At 39.2% G+C, this 19,997-nt stretch overlaps 3 protein-coding genes across 5 annotated transcripts in view; 1 reads left to right on the top strand and 2 right to left on the bottom strand.

Annotated features, from left to right (window-relative positions):
* Positions 1 to 5,168, bottom strand: part of LOC113746015 (uncharacterized protein C14orf132) — a 28,504-nt gene extending 23,336 nt beyond the window's left edge. Inside the window, exons 1-2 of the mRNA XM_027280122.1 lie at positions 4,988 to 5,168; positions 2,155 to 2,209 (exon numbers count right to left, since the gene is read on the bottom strand). Of these exons, the coding sequence (XP_027135923.1) occupies positions 2,155 to 2,209; positions 4,988 to 5,076 (144 nt within the window). The 5' untranslated portion in view covers positions 5,077 to 5,168. The remainder of the gene's footprint in view (positions 1 to 2,154; positions 2,210 to 4,987) is intronic.
* yif1b (Yip1 interacting factor homolog B (S. cerevisiae)) lies at positions 4,173 to 10,135 on the top strand. 2 transcript variants are annotated; one of them, XM_010742802.3, is made up of 8 exons: positions 4,173 to 4,317; positions 6,350 to 6,452; positions 6,640 to 6,769; positions 6,914 to 7,018; positions 7,352 to 7,488; positions 7,569 to 7,724; positions 7,920 to 8,013; positions 8,585 to 10,135. In XM_010742802.3, exons 1-8 carry the CDS (start codon positions 4,281 to 4,283, stop codon positions 8,738 to 8,740), a joined length of 918 nt encoding a protein of 305 aa, XP_010741104.1. In that variant the 5' UTR covers positions 4,173 to 4,280; the 3' UTR covers positions 8,741 to 10,135. The 2 variants fall into 2 exon arrangements, with proteins under 2 accessions (XP_010741104.1, XP_010741103.1); XM_010742801.3 differs by having other exon boundaries at positions 4,175 to 4,326.
* A 329-nt stretch (positions 10,136 to 10,464) lies between these two features.
* LOC113746014 (probable E3 ubiquitin-protein ligase HERC6) lies at positions 10,465 to 19,729 on the bottom strand. 2 transcript variants are annotated; one of them, XM_027280119.1, is made up of 23 exons: positions 19,470 to 19,729; positions 18,298 to 18,454; positions 18,135 to 18,211; positions 17,579 to 17,806; positions 16,634 to 16,725; positions 16,422 to 16,549; positions 16,106 to 16,260; positions 15,919 to 15,977; positions 15,679 to 15,770; positions 15,512 to 15,571; positions 15,306 to 15,399; positions 14,917 to 15,097; positions 14,611 to 14,762; positions 14,191 to 14,304; positions 13,984 to 14,082; positions 13,648 to 13,827; positions 12,969 to 13,109; positions 12,603 to 12,769; positions 12,447 to 12,513; positions 12,257 to 12,327; positions 11,998 to 12,181; positions 11,369 to 11,471; positions 10,465 to 11,233 (listed from the first exon to the last, which is right to left on the bottom strand). In XM_027280119.1, exons 1-23 carry the CDS (start codon positions 19,687 to 19,689, stop codon positions 11,001 to 11,003), a joined length of 3,054 nt encoding a protein of 1,017 aa, XP_027135920.1. In that variant the 5' UTR covers positions 19,690 to 19,729; the 3' UTR covers positions 10,465 to 11,000. The 2 variants fall into 2 exon arrangements, with proteins under 2 accessions (XP_027135920.1, XP_027135921.1); XM_027280120.1 differs by having other exon boundaries at positions 15,919 to 15,974; positions 19,470 to 19,728.
* Between the last annotated feature and the right edge of the window lie 268 nt (positions 19,730 to 19,997).

Below are 19,997 nucleotides of genomic sequence, written 5' to 3'. Positions count from 1 at the left end.
AAGCACATTATTATTTCTTGATTAAGATTTCTAGATTAAGATTAAGTAGTTGAATGTTATGCTTGAATGACTTCTTAGAGAAGCCTGGTGAGCCGGCTCAAATTTAGGTATAAAAGGTGAATTCAGTTTGAAATCCATCATTCCTGTTCAAAATGGTAAAAAGTTGAGAGCTCACTGAAAATGAAAGAGTCCGCATTATAGCACTTCATGTTGCTGGATAGTCTCTGACAGGCGGTCTAATAAATTTGTTAAGCACTGTATATAGATCAAAGCCCATTAACTGTGATCTGTTTTGTAAAGATACAGTGCAGATCATCATGTGAGGTTTGAAAAATAAATAACTGTAATGTACGTAAACACCTGTATAGTTAAATAAACAAAAGACTAAAATGTAAGAAAAAAGATTATAGAGATTACCTCTGTTCCTTGTAGTTGCCACGCGCCTCGGAACACTGCAGGCCATAGTTTTGCAGATTCAAGTGTCTGAATCGTGAAAACAGTTCTTTCCGCTCCTGCAGCCTGATGAGTACTGATGCTTTATAGTTTGACACGCCATAATGAAGCCTATCTTTCACTTTTTGTTTAATTTAGTTGGCAACTTTCCATTGCTCGTCTGAGTATTCAAGCTGGATTACATTCCAGAGACAAGACATGTTTTTACAGTAAGAGACAAGGAAGTTGAAGAAATTTCTAGGTGGTAGGGAAAATCTTTTGCACAACAAAAGACATACCATTTATAAGAACTCTCCTCTGTAATGGCTAAGCCATCACTCTATGGCCTATAGTAAGTCACTCACTGTTAAGTCACGTTAACAGGTCCCTTTCTTATCAGAAATACAGATGAATGAAGCAATAGCTCTTCAAGCTGATCAAGAGATCTCACGATGTATCAGGCAATGCACTCATATTAAACAGGCTTCACACTGGTCATGGGGGTTAAGAGGAGAGGATGTGTTGTCATCTACAAGTATAGCTTCTTCAATTTGAAAGGCCAGGGTTTGCTTAAAAGTACACTCAACCAAATTATGAACACTTCTGTTTTTGCTCCCATTTTTCAAGAGTTGAAGTAAAGGACTTAAAGACTTCATACAACATTATCAACAACACACAACTTATCTCAAATTCTGTTCATAAATTTATTTTTGTATTTTTAATGTATTAAAATGTGTGTTTGTGAGCACTTCTCCTTTACCAAGATGCTGAACATGACTATGACACAGGTGTGCCTGTGGTGTGCCTGACAAACAAGTCACAATAAAAGGCTAGTACTTGCTGCCTTCATTGGAGTATCGGGTAAGCACTGACAAGAACTGTATTGGAAACTCTTCTTTTGTTGTCTGACAGCTCTCAGATCACAAACATGTTTATGATTGTTTAAATGCATTTTCAGTTTCGGTTTCTTTCACAAGGTTATTCTCTCCCTGTAATCTCACACCGTCTCTCTTTACCCACACTAACTACTACTACTACTAGAAAAAAGTTAAATTAAATATACGACCACAGTTTTAAAAAGTAAAGTAAGTAATAAGTTTACCCTGGTAGTTGTAGTTTATATATATATATATTTTTTATTATTATTTATGTTTTGGATGCTGAAGTTGGAGTGATTCATTGTGTTTACTGGTAGTATGATGTCAATTAGTCACCCGGATTCCTGAATCTTTACTTTCTTTAACAACAACAGCGTCTTCCCTCCATTAATAAACATGTGAAAAAAAACTAACATGATAGAACATTAATTGAATGTGTGATGAAAAATGTAACTACTTTTTGTGAACACCCTGGCTTTGGTGATGGTTATGTAGGCCTGTTTGGCAAGGCAAACCTTTTTGCAGATTGCTGTGAAACTTTTTACATACATTTATGGTGAGTGTGACTAATACATACTTGCAAAATGAATGAGCCTCAGCCACACTTTGTGTTTAGTGCTACTTGTTAAAATGCTAATAAGCTAAACAGCTTGTTGAAAAAACAGCATTAGCATCTATCTCAGAACAGGTGTGTCTGAGCCCCACAGATCCTCTAACGTGGCTGATTTTGATTCTGTCTCAAAAAGGAAAAAAAATAGATCTGCAGATTATTGAATGTTTATCAGTTGTTCATACTGTTCCTGTTTGTGTATAAGTGTAGACATTTCCAAACAATCACACTTACTGGCAGAGATGAATCACCAATCTGGCTGCATACAAAGTTATGAATGTGGCTGCTCCTGTTTCAAACAAAGAAATTTGATGTAACCAATTGCATGTAATGCATGTAACCATCTGCTGCTGTCATCATCTATTGTCTGCTGTGATGACACACTCTGTTTTCAGTCTGTGTAGTGTATCAGTATTACAAATGCAGCTCTTGAATATTAATAGGCCTCAGTGTCTTTATTACTGATGCATTAACATGTGAGCAGTTCTTTTTAAAGTTGCAGTAGAGGTTGGGCAAATTTGAACTGCTTCATACTAATGGGTCTATGTAGTGGAGTACATTATTTCTCTCTAAAATGTAGTGGAGTAGAAGTACCAGTCAAAATGTGAAACACTTAAAGTACAAGTACCTAAAACTGTACTTAAGTACACAGTCTAAGAGAGATTTCCTTTTTTTTTATTCTCCACTGATAAATGTGAGGCTTGTCATGGGGCAGAAGACGTTGAAGAAAGAGAGAAATTTAAAGATTAAGGCAGCAGAAATGAGAGGAAAATTGAGTATCTGTGTATCGATCCATCCAGTCCTCTTCTGTTCTGTCCATCGTCTGTTTGTCCATCTCCTGTAGCCTCTGACTTTCCTTTAATGAGCTATATGTTACTGTGACGTCACTTAACCATGCAACCATGAACAGGTTGACGTCATCACAAGCGTTACCCACATGCAAGATCTCAGAGACTCAGCAGGATTATTAATTAAAAATTCAAATCCCTCTCTTATGGTGAAATAATGATAATGAGTATAGAATCCATTACTAGTCTTTGACCTCACATTATTACTCATAAAAGTGTTATTTTGTTTGTTAAAAATGAAAATAATTTAGCAAAACTGGAGGCACAAACATCTGTTACAGTGTTGTGACTGTTTGACAACATGCGAGTTACTGTAATGCTCAACACCAATTAAACCTCCTGCAGCAGTCTGGTGAGCCTGTGAAACAGCCCTCTGAGTATGCTTTTTTTAAGGAAATCTAAAGACTGTGTTTGAATCTTGTGGTTGCTGCAGCATCATCACCTGCTGGGCAATGTAATGAACTGCAGCAGGACTTGGAGCGTCTAGAGTACAGTGATTTATCTTTTGGTAAACTGACGCAGTGGCTTACAAGGTCAAACAAATATTCATTTGGTCCAAAAAGGATCATGAAAGATACTGTATTAAAATTTAAAGAGGCAAAGGTTAATGTTTATCCATCTTCCATATGCTCTGACATTTAAACTAATTGTTTAATTCATAAAAGCACAAAGGTCATGTCTCTTCCAATAGTTCCTGGATGGAGCAGATTCATTCACAGGCTGACCTCAGCTGGAGCCCGTTGATGATCAGCTTCAGAAAGATGGATGTTATGGCAGATCTGTATCATTATTTGGAATAAAAATTGAATTAATCTTTACATCAGATCTGACAGACAAGTGACTTGGACAGATGAACGAAAGGATGAGATGGATGAATGGATGGATGGATGAATGGATGGATGGATGGATGGATGGATGGATGGGTGTCTTCAGTTAGTAACAGACCTATAACCTATATATAGATATTATTACTCCTTTATTTGTCAGCATACCAAATCAGGGGTCTTCAACCAGGGGTCCGTGACCCCTAAGGGGTCCGCAGAGGTACTGCAGGGGGTCCGCCAATTATTGTCATAATAACTGACAATAATTTTCACCAAATTACTGATGAATGGGTGCAGATAACTGAGAAAGTACAAACAGCGGGGAGACATTTGCACTCCAATCAGATGAATTGGTGGTCTAAAGACACACAGCTCTTGGCATTTAATAACCATACTTGTTTTAAATCAATCATAAACACATATAGGCTAATAATATAAATAGGTTATGAATAAAATAAATATAAAACGTATTACACCTGTTGTGTACGATGACAGGGTGAGCGTCACACGTGCATACAGCAGATGGCGACACTCACTTTTCACGTGGGCTTGTTATTAAAAGTGTGGCACAGGAAAAAATAACTGGTTCACTTCCGTGTGAGTTTTTATGAATGACTCCGACTTCCCACAGTCAGCTGGCTAACTAGCAGCAGCTCGGTGAACTGACGGCTCCCATCGACAGTCAGTCATGGATTACACCGCGGCTCAAAGCGGGTTCAGACAGCGTAAGTTACGTACGTGATTTTCATCCAGTTTAATATCAACCGGCTGCATGTTCACAGCTTTCTGGATGTCGCTGTTAAATCAGTTCAGTTCAGGCTTTAAAAACGTTAAAACAACGTTTAAAAAACAGACACCTAACGTTAAATCAGTCAGTTCAGGCTTAAAAAACGTTAAAACAACGTTTAAAAAACAGACACCTAACGTTAAATCAGTCAGTTCAGACTTAAAAACGTTAAAACAACGTTTAAAAAACAGACACATAACGTTCGGTCTACTAACGGCTAATATTAGCTCGCGCATTAACCGGTAATATAAACACCGGGTCAGCGATGCTAAGTGGCTAATTCAGCGTCACACCGGGCCAGGCCAGCGGCAGCCTCACGTACTTGTGCGGGTTTCTTTGCGTGTTATTCGCGTCCTGTCCGTGTGTGGCGGCTCCTGTGTTCCTGTGTGAGCTGTGGTGTTATATTAAGCCAGCTCAGCTCCATGTTTGTGCCTCTGCACGGCGGCGTTAACACACGCATGTCGGCTAACACTGGAGCGGCTATCGCGCCTCTTGCCCTGTGAGTTTAAGGGTTAGTAATGATTAAAAAAGTGATTTAATGTAACCTAAAACAAGTATCTCCAGAGGATTCAAGCACACAACACGTCAGAGCACCAAGACACACTTACCACAAGGCTTTAAAGGCGTGTCTGTGTGTGTCAGAGCCATCACACTTTGTTTGTTTGTGGCTCTGTCGGATGATGTAATCTGCCCTCATGATCACTGTGTGATGATAATAATAATATCACTGCCTCAATGAATCCTTCTTTCTTACTGGGGTTGTGAGGGTACATAATATTTACGAGGTTTTTTAAAGAAGAACCCTTGAATAAGGAGGACTGGATTCAAAGTATCAAAGTTTAATTTATTATTCTTGTGCAAGAAGGAGCGTTTACAGTGCAACACACAAAAGGGGTTACAGAGAAAAGGCTCCCTGAGGAGCTCTAACTTCTTATGCATTGTTCAAAAATGGGCTGTCTCGGACGCCTCCACTGATACAGATAACATCACAACATTCCTTTAGTTGGTTTACTGCTCAGAAATGAACACTATATTTTATAATCACATGGTACTCCCCTAGCCTGTCTCTCCTGTCCTTGTACCACTAATTTATAATTGGCTCTCCCTGCCAGACTCAGTAAATCAGAGGCCAACTAAGGGAGGTATGCAAGACATACAAAGAACAGGACACACACACACTATCTGTATGAGTTAAGACATCTGCACCCCAGTATAATCCTAATTTTTATAACAATCCTGATGATTAAATTTCACTTGTACATAAACTGCCACTTCACTGTCACCAACACTCATGTTTGTTTGTAGTCCAACAAGACGAGTGTTTATAGTATATAATAGTCATTAAATGCCATGGCTCAAACAATGTTATAATTCAGTATCTGTCACATGCTGTCAAGGGAAAATCCTGTCTGTTTTTAGTACAAACCTGAAAGAAAGAAACTGTGATCCTCTCGTATGCAGGTGTTGGGTTGAGTGTATTAGATGTTGTTTTAGTGAGCGGTACATTTACAAACCGTGCAATGCTCATTTTACTGAAAGCCCAACTCATTGCTGACTGACAGAAAAGGTTGGTGTAGCTGAGCCTTAACGGTCATAAAACCATCATGTTTTAAGCTTCGGTTTATATTGGTATTGGTTAATCACTGCAGTCCTAATGCAGTCAGACTCTGAAAATTAGTAAAGACTTAGAACAAATAATAATAAAAACAAAGCAATGGTAAGTTTAGTTTTAAAATGATGCAGGAGAAGTTTTGGCAGTTATCAGCACATCCACAAAGCTGCCAGTGTTTATATTAGTGTCATTTTGGTCTATTAATACAAATTGATGCATGCTGGTTTCTCAGATTTGCTGTAATTGTGGCTGCCTTGCATTTGCTCGATTTACAATTTTTTGCATCCGCTGAAATTCTCAATGATTCGAGAGGTTCAGATCTCCTCCTTTCTCTAACGTGTCTCTCCTTTTCATACAGAACCTAATATGCGTCTAAGGAATACCTCCACGGACAGTCCAGATGGCAGCCAGTTATTTGAGGATACGAGTGGGTCTGCAGCTGCATCACAGACAGGCTACAGGTGGGAGCGCTGCTATCCAGGCTAAAGTTAGGCTGGATATTAAACTATTGGTATAAAAATGGTATTTCACAGCCACCCAGTATTGATCTTGCAGTTGTAGGACGTTCATTTAACTGCATGTATAATTTAGCTGATAAAACCCACCACATTCTTTGAGTTGATACGTTTTCTTGTGTCACATTGGCAGTAACCAGCAGGCTGGACCTCAGGCAGCAGGATTTCCTGGCCAGTCTATCCTGTCAGACCCCATGTCCAACCTGGCCATGGCATACGGCAGCTCACTGGCATCCCAGGGAAGAGAAATGGTGGACAAAAATGTAAGAATAACTCATAAAAGATGCTAAAGGCCTCCCACAAGATGTTCTTAAGAGCTTGATGATGCATCAGGCTGAGGAAAAAGGCCACATTATTTTGTAAAATAACATTCCCCATCTGCTTGTCTGCGTGCTTGCTTGTTTCAGCTGGACAGGTTCATCCCAATTTCTAAGCTGAAGTACTACTTTGCCGTGGATACAGTGTACGTGGGGAAGAAACTGGGCCTTCTAGTTTTCCCTTACATGCACGAGGTAAGTCTGCTTAATGTAAAATATTCTGTTATGTCTGCCTCCAGAAAATATGTGGATTTTTCTCTGTGGGCCTTTGCCTATGTGCACCAGACGTAGACAAAAGATTTTTTTCTAGTTCAGTATGCAGGATGTTTTTGACCTCGAGATACTCTCTGCTGGTCATGAATATTTCTGCATGAATACGATTTTCAGTTGATCTTTGAGATGCTTTATTATGTGTGGAAAGCCCTAGATAAAATATATTTCACTTTACCTGTGAAATACTACACACTTTTCAGTCCAGAGTTGAGGTGCAGGTGTAGATTTAAGTGTGTTATCATGTGTGTGTTGTAGAACTGGGAGGTGAGCTACCAGCAGGACACTCCTGTGGCTCCGCGCTTCGACGTGAACGCTCCTGATCTCTATATTCCCGCCATGGGCTTCATCACGTACGTCCTGGTGGCTGGACTGGCCCTCGGCACACAGAACAGGTACACATTCACCTTCCTCCTCCTCACAACTAGAGACTACTATAGAGTTCGCAGAAATATAATTCATTTTGTGCCTTCAGGTTTTCTCCAGAGCTGCTGGGAGTTCAGGCCAGTTCAGCGTTGGTGTGGCTGATCATGGAAGTGCTGGCGGTCCTGCTGTCACTCTACCTTGTGACCGTAAACACCGACCTCACGACCATAGACCTGCTCGCCTTTTCTGGCTACAAATATGTTGGGTATGTGTGTGTGTTTGTATTCATCACGTGTATGTCTTTATTTGTTCGGTAGTTTATTACTTTCTAATGGCTAATTTTTCCTCGAACAACATTGAGGATTAAACATTTCTTAATTTTTGTTCTCATTTAAAGCTGTGTGGATGTTGTACCGACTCGTCTGTGTTGACTGTGTGTCTCTTCTCTCGGTTTCTTTAGGATGATCATCGGGGTGGTAGCAGGCCTGATCTTTGGGAGGTCAGCGTACTATCTCTCTTTACTGTGGTGCTGTGTTGCCATCTTTGTCTTTATGGTAAGTAGCAGCTTCTACTAACTCACGTGCATCCTAATAGACAGACTTTCTGTTTACAAATAACTGAAATCACACTGGTACTATAAAGATGGGTAGCCATGATAGCATACACCTGTATTCACATACTGCAAAACAATATTTGATTTAATGTGAATGTTTATGGGACACGTTTCCACATTTATTTGTGCCACACATTGATAGACAGTTGATGAAATCCTGGCGAGGAATGACGGCTATTGTGGAAATAACACAACTTTCCAGATGTCTGGTGTCCTCTGAGTGTATATTCATGCTCATCAGCTCTGCCACATGTCCTAACAGAGCTTTATAAACTTTCATGTATATCTCATTTAATAGCTTTGTTTTGTTTTCTTCCTTTTTATGCTTTTTATTCTAATCTTTCATCCGTGTAACAGAGAAATGTCAGAAAAGTCCCAAGGTGGAAAATATGACAAGTTAATTTTCATCAACTGTTGTCAAATCTCCAGAGCAGATAAATAATTAACTTGATGGCTCAGCTGTGTTTGTTTAACTGCTAATTAAAAAGCATCTTTAATGCGTCTCCCCTCAGATCCGCACTTTGCGTCTGAAGCTGTTATCTGAGGCGGCGGCGGAGGGGAGGCTGGTGAGAGGAACCAGAAACCAGCTGAGGATGTACCTCACCATGTCTATAGCAGCAGCACAGCCCATCTTCATGTACTGGCTCACCTACCACCTCATCAGATAAAACCTGGAACACTCACACAATCACTCTGTAGAAGATGAACTTGGCTCGTCCGAATGCCATCGCACACCCTTAAAAACACCTGAAGAAAAACACACATACACACACACATTGAAGAAGCTGGACTTGGATGAAACACACAACAAGCTGCCTGGATGATGTCTCACCACTTCCCCAGATGTAAAGACAGAACAACACATTCACAGGACTCGCTCTGCTCGTATGCATGGAGCTATACAACACATGCTACAAGATGATTAAGAGAAGACTGCCTTTAGTCTGACAGCACAGCACAGCTCAGTGTCATTAGTAATGCCTTATTTTATTTTTTATTTTTATTAATTTTTTTGTCTTTTTTATGTTTTATGTCGACAATTTGTAGCAAGAGCAAATGGCTTTAAGTTGTTTTTTCTACACGGTGTAATTATTTGTTTGTATCTTTTTTAGGAATATTTAAGTATGTATGTTTTTGTGTATAGCAGAAGTGTTATTGCAGATGTTAATTTCTCTGAGCCGACAAAAAGAAAGCACACAAACCGTCCATTTAAAACTCATTCAGGTTTAAGGAGTAGCTCTGCTTTGAGGTTTAGGCTAGAATTTCATTCTCCCCTGGTCCTTATGTATATTTCATGACTGAGAAAAGTGCCAGTTCTCTCAATATCGGGTCTGGAAACAAGGGTTATCTAACTGGTCTAACTGGTGTGTTCTTGTGTGGGTGTAGTACCACCTCCATTTTTATCTGTTTAATCTTTTTGTACGTGCTTTGATACATGTATGAGCTTTGCTGCCTGACAGCTCTGGAATAGAAACTGTAAAAGCCACTAAGGTGTAGACCTCGCGATGAAATGTTGACTTTGATATCCTTTTTAAAAAACAAGTAAATTATTTACTGCTTTTCATATTGAAAGTCAGGTGGAATAAAGAAAAGGGATGAGATGAGATGGTCTGTTCTGTGAAAGTTGTTTTAGTCTCCTTGAGATACTTGAAATGTTTTAATGTCACCAATGCTTTCTTGTGCTTCAATGTGCTTGTAAATCATCGAATGTCACTATGGAACATACTGTCTTTTTCTTTTTTTTTATGTAAGCAATGCTAATTCAAAACCAGGGTAGGATTCACGTTCACTTCAATGAATTCAGGAAACTTCCAAATTCAGGATTTTTGCATTTTCCTCATATCAGTGAACTGAGGTGCCAATAAAAATGTTTTCAAAATGTTTTGACAAAGTGCTCATTTAAATCATAATGCCGAAGTCACAGCGTCTTGTTAAGAATGACAATATGTAGCAGGTAGTTTAATTTGTTTTATGAGTAATCATGAATGGATCCAAGCCCCAAGTGTCAAAGCAAGCTGAAATGATATGACGACTGATAAATAAAGTCTGACTGATGGAGCTGCTGAGCTGTGAGTTGTGTTTTTTTGGGCTAAAAATTAACTCGCTTTTCACTTTTCACAGAAAACTATTGCAGCTAAATTTGCATTGCGAAGATAATGAATAATGTATGAATGCTATTGAGTATGAGTATTGCTGACTAAAATTTAATCTTTTTATATTTCCTCTACAGGCCTTTCAGTTTTTATACAGTTTATACTTTTTAATTTGATGTGGATGTAAAAATAGAAAATTAAATAATCCAGGAAATAACCAGACCGTTAGATATTAGAAGATTGATTTGAAAAAAAAAGAAAAAAGAATGTTTTCAACATGATAATAAACTGCAAACCAGTAAGGCAGGCAAAGATATTTATTTATTTTAAACAAACAGCAAGAAAATAATGCAAACAAACTTTTTTTGGTAAATGACGGAACCATAAAATATTTCCTTACAGTTGAAGCTTGTATAACATGAACATGAGAGAGTACATGATGCTCATAGTGTTATGATATAAAGTGTTGACGTGAGGTTATCTTAAAAGAGGTGACTGAAAGCAGCGGCACTGGTCTGGTCTAATTGAGGTAGAAAAGATTTTGAAGTTGTGGCACAAATTCCATCCGCAATCTGAAAATCAGTGATTTTATTTCTACATCCTGGACCTGTTGGTTTGTGTCGGTTACTTCATTTAGATCTTTCCTACCCATGCATGTTCTTAACTCCTTGTAATAGCTGAATAACTAATAAAGTGCACTGCTTACTTACTACTCACAACTTACTATTTCTGTTAAGGCCATTGATATAATAGGAGTTACTTTGTGACACTCATATGATAATGTAATATAATATGAACACAAACATAGACAGAAAAACACAAAGCCTTTCCAGCTTCAGTCTGCAGTGTTGATTTTCCAGAAGCCTCTGTTGTGATTAAGAGCCTGAAGAAGCCTGGTCTGCATTGTCCTCTCGACTGGGTATCTCTGGTAGATGGGCAGTAATAACAGAAGATGACAGGTGAGGGCTTCTGGCAGGTGGAGGTCAGTGGCATCGGGCAAGACAGCGACTGTCATCTGGATGCTCTTCATACCCGCAAAGGGTACGCGTTCACAGCCTGTGAGGAACACTGGCAACACAAACAAGGAGAGAAAAGATCTGATCATCTGAAATCCAATAAAGAAACTTTAACGAATACCAAAGCCTGTGAAGTCAAACGTGATGACAGTCAATGACAGTAAGCACAATCATGTGTAACACTTACCAAGGAATTTTTTCTTTTCCTCTACTGTCATTTTGTCAAACACCTCCCAGAAGGTCACGATGTTTGGATGCTCGGCATGGTACTCTCCTTCATAGACCGTGTTCTGTTTGGAAAAAATAAAAATACACACACACCGGTTTCAAATATTGGCAGAAGCCCAAGACAGATATATTGTTATTGTTCCTGTAACCATAAGATACATAAAGAATCAGGGTCAGAAGTGGAACCTGAATGCTGGTTCGAGTGACAATGGAGGAGGTCCAAAAAAATGTAAAATGTTTTCCAGATGTAAGGTGTGTATATTATATATATATATGTTCAAGGAGATTGTCTGTGGTCTCCTCAGCACTCATATTAAACCATCAACTGAAGATCAACTTGTGTGTATTCAACTACTTGTCTCTTGGTCCAGAAGACTCAACCTATCACAACATAACTTAACTCAAATTTCAAGTCAAGTCAAGTCTGAAATTATGGTGCGTTCTGACAGGAATGATGTAACATGCAGACAATTGTGTGAAAAACTGGTCATTTAATCTTGTTTGGTGTATTTTGATACTGTATTGTTGTTTTAAAGTGTACTTTGGATGTAAGTTAATATACATGGTTTAAAATGGTTTTCATCAGACCTTCTTGAAGATCTCCCAGTCGTAGTTTTCCTGGCCCACCATCACAGCTTGCAACTCCTCCGGCTGGAAGAAGTCCACCACGTCCATCTCACACACCTTGAAGAACCCTCTCTTGAATGCTTCAAACACTCCCTCCACTGATTTGTTGAAGGCGTAGTTGACAAAGGCGGCTACGAACTCTTTCCTATAATAAAAGAAAATTCAACTACCTATTTCGTGGTGTAACGAGCGTTACATACGCAATTCTGTATAAACATACTTGTTAGATGCTGTGACGGGTTTCTCGGGTTCTGTCGGATCAAGATCAACTGTCTCACCGCCCCAGGTCACCTGTAATGAGTAACAATTACAGCTAGATTGGAATATTGCAGCCAGACCTGTATGCAGGAGAGCCATTACAATATAAAATAACACTGACAGTCATTCTAACTGTGATTTAGTAAACGTACAGTGAAAGTAGTCTCCATGCTTTCGACTTCCTCAGGAGTGTATTCCTCCAGCATGCACCGCAAAGACCTGAGGACACATAACATATCTGTGAAGTGCACACAAACTGCTAGAGCTGTAGATTCACACAGCACAGACGATGCATTTTTAAATCTTACTCTCCCACTACAAGTTCAAAGTCTCTCAGGTCATCCAGTGAGGGTTTGACGCGAAGCAGCTTCTTGAAGAGAACCAGTGGGAAGGGCATGTGGATGATGTTGTGGTTGTAGAGAGCCAGGCCACACAAGATGCCAAACAGGAAGTAAGTCTTTTCCTCCTTTTTTGGCTTTTGTTTGGTTGATGACAAACACAGGATTAAGATTAAGATTAAGATTAGAGATTAGATTAGATAAGATTAGATTAAGATTTAGTCTCAATCTAACTGTCTAAGTTTCAAATGTACCATACATGTTGCTTTAACTTGTGGTATGAACTCACAATTTTATAGTAATCAGCTCATTTGTATGTCGAATTCATAAACTTACCTTTTGAGGGAACCAGGCCAGAGTCTTGCTCTCGTTGTACATGAACATTTCAGACTCTGGAGCTAGCAGCTCATCGTACAAATGCAGGAAGAGGTCCCTTTTGTTGACATTCGTCACCTTCCTGTCATCCACAAATTGCACCTAGGAAGGATAGAACACTTCAAGTAGATACTTCCAAGTTTGTAATTACTAATTCAGATAGCTCACCACCAAATTTGATTTTCAGTCAACAAAATGTTTTAGTGTACAATATATTAATATTTTCACTACTTTATGTTGCCATCTGAGAGCCCTTTTCTCTGGCGCTGATCATAGAGCTTCTGTATTTATATGCATAAGCCAAATTGTGCCATGCACTGCATTACACCGCAGATCAGCTGTTTGGATCAGAGTTACAGTGGCACAGCCAGAAAAACAATCTGTGGAGTTTGATTTCAGTCTGGTCTTGCAACTTTCTGACCAACAACTTAATGCATGCATCTAGTGTTGTTCCGCCCATTGCAGGGACTTTAAATTTATTCTCTCTCTCTCTCTGTGGGTCTCACAACTTCATAGAAATTTTAAAGTTAAATCACTGGAGCATCCCTTTAATTTCACTGTAATAAAGTAACAAAAGCTACCAAACTTTAGAACAAAGGACAAGAAGCAGGACGTGTTGAAGTGTTGATGACGTGTTTACCACAAACTCCCTTTTGAAGGCGGCGTGGTCGGCTGCAGCGAGCTGTCTGAAGGTGTCCTCCACTAGGTGAGTTCGTCTCAGAGTTAGCTGAAAGACCGGAGCTGGGGTACCGTCTGGGGGGTTGTCCAAAAATGCATCAGGCCACCACAAAGACCATTCATAAAGTAAATGTTGCGCTTTCTGTAATTAAAAAACCCAGATGGAAAGCAATTTTATTACATATATATCATTAAATCAATGCTCAGTTTAAGAAAATGCAGCTGTATTATGCTGTATCATTAATGTAGACCTTCAGTAAAATGTTTACAAATGATCTATTTTTATTACATACTATACCTTCGTTATGTATGAAAAGACGTTAAAGACCACCATCTTGCACTCCAGAGGGAACAGGAATGGGTAGCGGCAGAAAATAGCAGGTGTGTGCTCGTCATCCTTTAAGAAAATGATCAATGATTTATTAAGAAATAAATTCAGCAGTAAGCAGTCCAACAGAAAAATGTGTTGATTGTTCCCTGTGGGTAGTGTACTGCATGTTTTTACCTCCACTTTATTAAAGTGTGACCAAACATTGACTGGCGGCACGTGACTGCTGATTTCCTCAACGTAAAAGGTGCTCAGCGGGACTTTGTAGGACTTTCCTTTTGTTTTGTTTGCCTGTGAAAAATATATACATTACAAAAAACAAAACATGTTTTCATTCAGTCATGTATAAAAATGCTGGACCATACATGGACAACAGTGGTCAGATGGTTTTAAGACATCATCTTAAGCTCTGGTTAATTTTTCACATTCATAATTAATCAGCAGTGAAGATACTCTTGTGTTAAGTCTGATGGAATATTTTTTAAAATTCCTTTAAACTATTTATTTTTTCAGTCTCGGGACCAGATTCAATATACAGATTCAAAAAGTATTATAGATCCAGCCCTGATGATGTCAATGAAAACACAAAACACTGACTTTGTAGAGGAGTTTGAGGGCTTCCAGTAGGAATTTGACTCCTGGGTTGTGAGTTTCCAAGAGGCCATTTGTCAGCATGAAGGCCAGGGCTTTTTTGAAGACCATGATCTGCTTCATGAACATGGAGGGTGTCAGGGAGGACCACCAGTCTTCTGCGGAACAAAAACATACAAAAAATACAATTATATAGCAAGTCTCTATACTTGCATACATACATGGACATTTTATATTTTACATTGACATGTACACTACCTATCTCCCCAAACATGTGACAAAAACCCAAAAAAGTTTGCTCTGGTTGCTTACTTAGCATTGTCCGATTCTTCTCATTCATATCTGTGATGATATAAGCCAACGGCAGCACGTCTTTGATGACACTAGAGTCTTCTTGGAGAAGCGGACACGTCAGCAAAATCAGGAGGATCTCTGGTGACTTGAGGAAAGTTCTTGAAGCCGCAAGCAAATCAATCAGGACTTTAAGGATTATCTGCATGGAGAAGACATCTGTAAGGTAATGTTTGCACAGCATGTTTTTGTTCGTAAATTAATAAATCAGTGGCTATGGTACAAAGTGTCCATGTGCAGAGGTTGAGAGCCTGGTAGGTACACCACAGAGGGACTAGTTTTCTCATTCACTCAAGTTATGTCCCAAACAAAACACAAAGGATCTCAGTGATTAAATGTACGTTCTTAACTGTTTGTTTGATCCACGGCACTGCCACCATCTGGTCGAAAGTTCGGCTCGCTGCTTCAACGTCCACAGTTGTGGCACCTGCTTCTGATGGCCCACTGACAAAATCAGAGCATTAAAACAAAGTGGCACCACCAGTATTTGTAAATGACATGGCTGGTTTTGCTACTAAGCATCACAGCAACAGCGAAGTGAAAAATATGGACTCACTTGGCCTTGGTGAAACTTGCAACAAGACTTGAACTTGTCAAAAACATTGTACATATTTCTCTGTTGAACAAAGAAAGAAAAGATGAGTCTTGCAAACGCTGTAGTTTCTGCATATGAACTCAGATTTCATATGTGGGATTACAATACAAAAGAAAGCAAAAACATACTCCACAGCATCTGGGTCTTTGTCTTCTGCTGTCAGCCATTCTTGCAGTTTTGCCTCCTCCAGCCGTCCATTTATCTGCCTTCGGTTCAAACTCTTAAAAGACAGACATTAGATATCATTTTAAAGCCAGACAGCTTAGAGATGTTTACACTTGACATTAAATAGTTTTACACTAATGTGCTTAATTTTAAAAAATTGGGAATCTTTCTGTAAAAGATCTATAAATAGTTGAAGACATTACCTGTGCAGGTGAAGTGTAAGCGAAGTTCGTATTCCAGCCAGCCGATATTTTTAAGTCTGCTTAAATAAAAACAAAAAAAAACACACTTAAATGTCATTTAAATTTCCTCCCCTTACACCACCTAATCTCTACAAACTGGTATCTCATTGAAATCTACTTAACACCAACTCTGCCCATACAGACAAACCTTTGGGTATAGCTGGTGCACTGTCCGTGGTCGACGGAAGTTGTACCAGGGTTGGAGTCAGACTGTCCTCTGATTTTCCAGTCCCAGTTTGACCCTTGGCCCCATTGCCAAAAGCCCACAGCTGGCCAGAGGTGCCCAAAACTAGAGTGTGACGTCTGGGAGACACAATTATGAATTTAATGGGAATCATAACATGATGTGGATGTTAAAGTACTTTTATTAGATGTCTGAAGCTAGAAATTATAAATATGATTTTATAAATGTGCCGCCCTAAAATGCCAAAATTAAGAATTTTCAGTTTCAAACACCCGTCTACCTGCCACATGAAATCTGTGAAGCGGGTCCGTCCAGACCTTTAACCAGTCTGGGTATCAGTTCATGAGCAATGGAGTTGTGACCCAGCTGACCGTAGCGCCCCTCTCCAAAAGTGAAAACTTTGCCATCCTAGAAATCACAGCATCATTTTGTCAGATTGTGTAAATCAACCCAACACACACAGCTAGGAACCAGGCGTACTGAGGTTTGTACCTTTGTTAACACAGCAGAGTGTGCCTCTCCACAGCTTATGAAGGAGACGCCCAGGGGTCTGAGAGCAGGTACCATACAGATGTTGAACCTGCCTGTTAGGAAATCAAAAAAATGATAGGCGTGAGATTATTTCCAAATGATGATCCATAATGAAAAAAAAAGATTAAATATATAATCAGGAGGTTGATATGAGGTTAATAGCCCCAATTTGTGCCTCTGATGATCTAATCCTACATTTGAGTCAAGAGTTAAGAATCTTTTTTTAAATAACTAAATACGTGACATCCATTGCACGTCTGTCCGTCCTGGGAGAGGGATCCCTCCTCTGTGGCTCTTCCTGAGGTTTCTTCCACCTTTTTTCCCTGTTAAAAGGGTTTTTTGTGGGCAAGTTTTTCCTCACTCGAACCGAGGGTCTAAGGACAGAGGGTGTCACTCCCTGTACAGATTGTAAAGCCCTCTGAGGCAAATGTATTTTGTGACTTTGGGCTATACAAATAAAATTGATTTGATTTGATTTGATTTAAATATATGAAAATATTTACTGATAAAAAAAGAAGATTTTTAACCACTTCTCTGTTCACAAATCCAAAAATGGTAGCCTGAAATAACACGTTCTTGATGTGAAGGAAAAGTTACATTATATTTGTCTATATTGTTGCTACTTGACATTATTTTATGTTGCTGCTTGGAACTATAATGCATTGTGAGTTTAGTAGACATGATCATAATTAATTATTTTAGGTTTTTTTTAGTGGAGCTGTCTATTATTACATGAAAATCCACTAAAACAGAGAAAACAGCTGAAACAGTCTTTGCCTGCAGGTGGTGTAAGTGTTAAAACTACAGCAGCTCTTAAGTAGAATTGAGTTCCACCTCTGTGGACAATCGGCTGCTCAATGTAAATAAATGTGTGTCATGTGTGTGAGTAAAGTGAGTTATTTCTACCCTTCTCATCCACCCTATTGAGCCCCAACTGGCCAGATTTATTGGCCCCACAGCAGTACACCAGGCCTGGGAGTGTGAGGAACAGAGTGTGGGTCGCTCCGGCGGAAATCTGCGTCACAGCAATGCCGGTCAGAGCGCACACCAGGAGAGGTGTGTACTGCATTGACACCTCCTTCCCGTGGCCCAGCTGACCGTGACTGTTTGAACCCCACGAGAAGACATCTCCTCCTGAGAGTGGAAAGTAGTGGATATATAAAAAATCACTTATTTAAACCTCAAGTCTTTGCACTCCAAAATGTAAAATGAATATTTAACTTTATTGTTATATATTCAGACGGTGTGCCTGCACACAACTCAAAATATCTTGTTGAATGTTGCAGCAGTGGTTCTTTAAAGCTGCTGCTGTTAAATATATTAATTCACACACTATTATGTCTGCAGGGATTCAGAAAACTGGATTGGGCACAGTGATATAGCTTTTTGCATATCAATTACACATAATTAAACATTGTAAATTGGCCTCCATATAAAGACAAAGACATCATCAGTGTCATACCTATAGTCAGCGCCAGGGAGTGGGAGTTTCCACAAGCAACTTGAATCACTGGTAATGGCATTGGTATGGGCACCCGACTGCACGTTGATGAGACAACAACAGGTTAGAACATTTGAAAAAAGATGTGTATGCATACTGATGTATTGCATACGCTGAGACTTGCCTTGGTCTGTCTCTATTGCACAGCTGATTGAGCGGCAGGCCTAGCTGTCCATCTTCATCTTCCCCCCAGGAGAACACGTTTCCAGATGTGCACACAACCACACAGTGGTCCTGACCGCAAGCCATCAACACCACATCAACCAGCCCCTCCACACGACCTCCATCACAAACAGAAACACATGCTGTAACTGGGATGTAACAATACATATCTAAACATTATAACTTGTCATACTTCATCAACCTAAACTGTATCAAATGTAAACCTAAGCATGGCGTAGAGAGCTGGTGCTTCTAAGAACCTTTACTCAAATACCAAATAATGTTGAGATACTTTTACACAGGTATTTTCATATTATATTACTTTTTACTTCTACACAACTGAGTTTTTATCTAGTCATGATATCTGTCATATCAAACACCAAGAAATAAGAAGTTCCACCTCAACCTGCTACAATAAAACGTTTTTTTTTTTTTTTTACATGTTAATGCATTAATAAGAATCTACTAATACAATATAAAACAGTACATAACATTGAAAAGAAAGAAACTGCATAATAAGTACTTACATTTAATTGACTTATTTAGCTTATTTATTTATTTATTTATTTTATTTAGCTGATTTACGCTGTAATATTTGTACTTTTATGTAAGTAAATACTTCCAACACCCACAATTACTGCATGTTTTCAATGATTTTTTATTACATTTTACAATCCCATCAAACTAAACATCGAAGCACTTGAATGCACCAGTATCGCGAATGTACAACCTCTCCACCTGCACTTGAACTCAGCACACAAATTGCATTGTAGTTGACTTTCGTTGGCTGCGCCGGCAGGAGGGAAATGAAACTGAAATATATCTCAGTGGAACAAGCCTTCTTCATGTTTATGTGACCGCGAATAATATCTTTCGATCGAGGCAATGAACTCAGTGGTATGCTTTCAGCCTGAGAAAGTTAAAGTTTTTCCTTAAGATAAAATGGTCTTGACAGACTTACAGAAATTGCGCACAACAACAGACATTAAAGGTTATTATGATGCATGCATTATAGATAAACTAGGCTGTCAGACTGATTATAATCATACCAGGAGTATTTATGGATATTTTCATAAATTTTCTGTTGGTTACTAATTTGTATTCTTGTTTTGTTTGTTTTTCTTTATAGCCTACCTGGTGTCCTTCCATCCTTATGTTTACTTCGTCCAAGTTGTTTCCGTGCGTTGTGTCCACACGATAAAACTTCTCCATCCCTGGTGAGGAATAAAGTGTGCTGGTCCCCGCAGCAGATGTCTTTAATGACCCCAGTAACAGTCCAGAGCACCGGACTGAGGGCTGTCTGTGGACCGTACTGTCCACTGGAGCTGTCCCCCCAACAGTACATCTGTGCCATGTCTGCACCAGAACCGGACTGATGAGTTCAGTACCTGTCTGTGATAGTACGTCGATGCTGCCTTCACGTGCTGTCGGAAGTATCACGATCCGAAATATACACTTGAACCACTTATTCTGCAAGTGTAGCACATATGTTGTGTGTGTGTGTGTATTTTAAAATGTATGACACAATAACTACTTTATGGCAATATTTTGTCATTTACTTTCGACCAAATGCAAGAAATGCACAACAAATAGGACGTACGACAAAGATACTCAGATTTACGAGCTTGACAGGTCTCATGAAGGCAGCACGAGAGCAACAGA

The sequence above is a fragment of the Larimichthys crocea genome, chromosome VII (assembly GCF_000972845.2).
Source record: "Larimichthys crocea isolate SSNF chromosome VII, L_crocea_2.0, whole genome shotgun sequence".
In the NCBI taxonomy this organism is placed as follows: Eukaryota; Metazoa; Chordata; class Actinopteri; family Sciaenidae; genus Larimichthys; species Larimichthys crocea.
The sequence above is the reverse complement of the archived record's forward strand: the minus strand, read 5'-3'. Positions and strand labels throughout refer to the sequence as shown.